This window comes from Bison bison, unplaced genomic scaffold (genome assembly GCF_000754665.1).
Source record: "Bison bison bison isolate TAMUID 2011002044 unplaced genomic scaffold, Bison_UMD1.0 scf7180017864180, whole genome shotgun sequence".
Classification (NCBI taxonomy): domain Eukaryota; kingdom Metazoa; phylum Chordata; class Mammalia; order Artiodactyla; family Bovidae; genus Bison; species Bison bison.
This window is the reverse complement of record NW_011494752.1, coordinates 9,415,858-9,420,810: the sequence shown is the minus strand read 5'-3', so window position 1 is coordinate 9,420,810 and position 4,953 is coordinate 9,415,858. Positions and strand designations below refer to the sequence as shown.

The 4,953-nt window shown below is 56.6% G+C and overlaps 1 protein-coding gene across 1 annotated transcript in view; it reads left to right on the top strand.

The window, feature by feature from the left end:
• Positions 1–295: 295 nt before the first annotated feature.
• Positions 296–4,953, top strand: part of ALDH3A1 (aldehyde dehydrogenase 3 family, member A1) — a 19,283-nt gene continuing 14,625 nt past the window's right edge. The window contains exons 1-5 of the mRNA XM_010843180.1: positions 296–457; positions 2,287–2,453; positions 4,031–4,262; positions 4,566–4,651; positions 4,882–4,950. Coding sequence (XP_010841482.1) covers positions 2,292–2,453; positions 4,031–4,262; positions 4,566–4,651; positions 4,882–4,950 — 549 coding nt within the window. The 5' untranslated portion in view covers positions 296–457; positions 2,287–2,291. The remainder of the gene's footprint in view (positions 458–2,286; positions 2,454–4,030; positions 4,263–4,565; positions 4,652–4,881; positions 4,951–4,953) is intronic.

The following is a 4,953-nucleotide window of genomic DNA, read 5'->3' as shown; positions in this document are numbered from 1 at the left end:
TGGCAATCTAGCCTCCATGGGGCATCTTCAGGGAGCTCCGTGCACACTCACCACGACTGTACCCTGCCCCCCGCCCCCTGCCCTTATGTAACCAGGGCGGTGGGGAGAACGGCAGCTGGCACCTGCACTTGGGAAATCTGGAAGCTGTCAGGTCAGTCTAAATCAATCCACAGCCCCTGGGCAAACACAGAGGCTCCTTTGGAAGATTGGACAGGCCCCACCCAAGCCTTGCGGACACATTCTTGCATTTCTGAACTGGACAAAATCAGACAGCCTAGCCCTAATCCCCCAAACTGGGAGCAGATTACAACGCCCCACGTTTGAAAGCTGTTTTGTTCTTGTTACGCAAACTTCCTGGGGAGGGACTCCCAGGACCAGGAGAAGGGTCTTTAAATGCATCACCTCTAAGCTGACACCCATTCCTGGAGCTCCATCCCTGGGAGAGCCTGTGTTGAAGGTAACCCTCTTCCCCTTCTCTTCTTCTAGAGACCTCTAGCTGCAGCCTGGCAGGGAGTGGTCCACCCCTGCAGCTGGTCCTCCCACCCCCAGGAGCATCTTCTGAGCATCTAAGCTGTGTGCCGAAGGTCTGAAGCTCACATCTGGCAGCTCCAGGGAGGTGGGGCCCCTGGGGCCCTCGGAGCAGGGGGACCTGGGGACACTGGGTGAGGAGGCTTGATTCAGTCACCCGGAAACAGAAGAGTCCCGTAGAGAGAGCATTTAATGTCTCTCAGCTTCACTTTCCTCATCGGTAATGTGGACTATAGCGGCTCCTCTTCGTGGGCACTCCTTCAGAGTGAGGATATCTATGAGGCTCAAAGGGGATGCTGACCTCTGCGGACATGGTGGCTCAGGCGAAGCCATGGTATATATATACCGTGTATAATAATACATGCACATATACTATGTGTATTGTGTATATGTGGTGCAGTGCTAAGTCGCTTTAGTCATGTTGGACTCTTTGTGACCCTATGGACTGTAGCCTACCAGGCTCCTCTGTCCATGGGAGTCTCCAGGCAAGAATACTGGAGTGGATTGCCATGTCCTTCTCCAGGGGATCTTTCCTACTTAGGGATTGAACCTGCATCTCTTATATCTCCTACATTGGCAGATGGGTTCTTTACCATGAGGGCCACCTGGGAAGCCCCATATAATGTCTTTTTTTTTTTTTAAGTGGAAATAGCCTTACTGTGTTTTTTCTGCTGTCAGAGATCACATTGTGTCTGAAAGTGGGTGGGCACCTCTGGGAGGATAACAGGAACTACTGGGGGAGAGGAAGGAAGGACACTTAACTTTTCTCTGTGTCCTTTCTGTATCTTTTACATTTCCTACCATGAGCATGTATTACCTATTCAAAAAGTGAACAAACGTGCAGGATCTTAGGTCCCCAACCAGAGATCAAAACTGCACCCCCTGCAGTCCTGCAGTGGAAGTTCGGCACCCTAACCATTGGACAGCCAGGGAATTCCCCCCAAATTAACAAACATTTTTTGAAAATGCAAATTCGCTGCAGAAAAGTGAAGCCCTTCAGAAAAATGAAAGCAAATCCACCTCTAATCCACCACCCCCTAACTCCCACCCCCCTACCAAAAGATCACCACGCAGGGCCTGTCCCCACGGGCTCTTGCAAGTGCACACATGCCTGGTGTATCTGTTGTCTGTAGCCTGTTTCGTTTCTTATTCCTTGTGCCCGGGACAAGGCTGACAGTTCAAAGACCCAGCCAGCCTGGGTCTGTCTGGGGACAAGCCACCAGTGCTTTTGAGAATGAGGCTCAGTCAGAAAGGTGGGGTGTGTGTCCTGATGCTGAGTTTACTCAGTGTGGGTGTGGAGTCACCACCTGAGTCCTTTAATCTGATCTGGAGACTGGCCTTGTTGGGTGTGCCTGGAGAGCACTTGGAGGGTTTGCCTGGGAGTGTCAACAGCTCTGCACAGAGATAGAGGTGGGCGTGGGGCTTGAGAGGTGCCAAGAAGGGCCTGCCCCCAGCACACTGCCAAGACCCCACAGTGAGCAAGTGTAGACAACCTTAGGACTCTGGGTCACTGCTGCTGGGTCCCCATTGTGAGGGTCCGTCATCTGCTGGTGGGCAGGGGTAGCCTGCCAACCAGGACAGTCCAGACTGGGTTAGGGAGCTGAAAAGGCAAAAGGGTGCCACTTCCCAGTGACCCCAGGGAGATCTTCATCCTATAAAATCAGCAGCAAAGGTGGGTGTTGCCCTGGGGACCCCAGGTCTCAGTGCCCGGCGGGAGGGCGCTCTCCTCCATGCCTGCAAGGAGCTCTCCATTCCCAGGTACCATGAGCGCAATCAGCGAGGTGGTGCAGCGGGCCAGAGCCGCCTTCAACTCGGGACGGACGCGCCCGCTCCAGTTCCGCGTCCAGCAGCTGGAGGGGCTGCGGCGCCTGATCCGCGAACGAGAGAAGGACCTCGTGGGCGCGCTGGCTGCGGACCTCCACAAGGTGCGCCAGCCGGACCACCGGAGGCGCGGACTGCGTGCGCCCAGGATGTCCGCTGCGCGCGGGGGCGGGGGCGGACTGCTCCACCCCTTAACAGAGAAGCCACTTAGTCCCCCAAGCACTGCGCGCCTCTGCGCGCCCTCCTCTCCCTGCGCGCGAGGCGCCCCAGGTCCACGCGCCGTGCACAGGGCCAGAGGCTCTTTTCCACCGTCTGTCATCCCCGCTCCTGGCTTCACTCCCTTCTCCACCCAGCCCAGCGCACGTTAACTATCTCCTGCTAACACGACACCCCTCTGGCCTCTCTTTCCTCCATCTCTCAGCCCACGCGGAGCCCTGGGTTCTCCACACCAAGTCTGGCCCAGTCTGGCCACTCTGCTGGGGTCTGCCCTCCCTCCCCATCTTTTCCTCTCTCTGAGCAAAACCAGACCCCTCCAAATTCTCAGCCCCTTCCCCTCACTGCCCCCAAGTCACCTGGACCTGCTTCCACCCTCCCGTCTTGCCTCGGAGGGGAGCAGAGAGGCTGGAGTCTACAAGCCTTCTGCTTCCTGGCCCTTTGCTACTGTTTTTTTTTGTGTTTTTTTTTTTTTAACTCTCTCAGGATTTCTAACCTTAAGACAAAAACCAAAGGCAAGAAAATCCAAGTGGTTGACTTCACAACTTCCATCTTGCTCTGCACAATCACAGTTCGAGAGAGAGCTGTTTATTACACCTTCTGTACTCCCTCTCTCCTCACCCTGCACACTGGCTTCCTCCCCACCCCACGCCCTGCCATGGGCTGCCCAGTCCCTCCTCTCCTGGCTTGAGGGTCTCCTGGATTTCCTCCTGACTCTCTTTGGTCGCATATTTCTTGTAGCCACTTTCTCAAGGTGGTCTTCTTAGGGCTCTGTCCTGGGTTCAAGTCTTATTTTCATCTATAAGCCTTCCTGGACACCCTTCAGCTCTGTTCCCCTGGACTTACTTGTTGTTTAGTCACTAAGTCATGTTAGACCCTTTGGGACCCCCATGCCCTGTAGTCCACTAGGCTCCCCTTCCATGAGATTTCTCAGACAAGCATAGCGGAGTGTGTTGCCATTTCCTTCTCCAGGGGATCTTCCCGACCCAGGGATCGAGCCCGTGTCTCCTGCATTGGCAGGCGGAATCTTTACCATTGCCACCAGGGAAGCACTCCCTGACTCACTAGGGACCCTCAAATCAGGTCTGAGGTCCCCTTGGGCACCTTGAACTCAACATGTCCAACCTGTCTGAGCCCCCAGCACTTGCAGAAAGGGGTCCTTGCAGCTCACCACCCAAAGGTTAATTCTCAGTCCCACCCCCTGTGCCTTCTTGGCGGGTGCTCTGGGCTGGGGATTCTGCAGTAAACAGCTCCCTTGCAGCTGAACAAGTCAAGTTCTAAATGGGCCCACCTGAAGCATAAGGTCCTGTCTTGCTCCCATTTTGCAGATCTGGAGACTGAGGGTAGGAAGCTCACTTGGGGTCACAGAGCTGGGAAGCAGGACCACCACGGGCCTTGGGGCCTCTGCTCAGAGCCCCCACTGCACGGCCCTCACCCTGGGGTGAACCTCACTGAACCCTCTCTCTAGAATGAATGGACCGCCTACTACGAGGAGATTGTGTATGTCCTGGAGGAGATCGACTACATGATCAGGAAACTCCCTGAGTGGGCTGCTGACGAGCCTGTGGAGAAGACCCCCCACACCCAGCAGGATGAGGCCTACATCCACTCGGAGCCCCTGGGCGTGGTCCTAATCATCGGGAGCTGGAACTACCCCTTCAACCTGACCATCCAGCCCATGGTGGGCGCCATCGCTGCAGGTACTGTGGGCCCTGCTCCAGGTCAGGGAGCCATGAGGGGTCCCCATCCTTCACTGCAGAGGAAGGGGTCTGGGGTGCTGAGGACTGGGCAAAGATGGGGCCTGCGGTCAGGGAGAGGTTTGATGGAGCTAGTTCTCTTGGGAGGCTGCAAGGACCAGAGTATTCAGCCAGGCCTCTGAGTGCCCAAGGCCCAGCCAGGTTCGGATGTCCATGCAGCCCTGCCTCCCGCCATGTGTCCTGGGTCCCTTGAAGGACAGAGTGTGGGGTGGTCCAGGTGCAGTCCTGACTCTCTGTGCTCTGCAGGGAATGCGGTGGTCCTGAAGCCGTCGGAGCTGAGTGAGAACACGGCAAGCCTGCTGGCCACCATCCTCCCCCAGTACCTGGACCAGGTGATGGGCTCCCCCGGCACACTGAGAACTAAGGCCCGGCCAGGTCTTTGGGGTGGGGAAATAGTGAATTCTTGCAGCCACAGGCCGAGCCACGGGTGGGGTGAGGACAGCTTGGTGAGGAGAATGGACCCCCGAGCCAGGAGAGGGCATCTGCTTGGTGTTGGCTGCCTGGGCAGGTGGGGAGGGGGCTGTGGCCATGTCTGAGCCTCGCCTCCGTCCTTGCTTGGCAGGATCTGTACCCTGTGATCAACGGGGGTGTCGCTGAGACCACGGAGGTGCTCAAGGAGAGATTCGACCACATC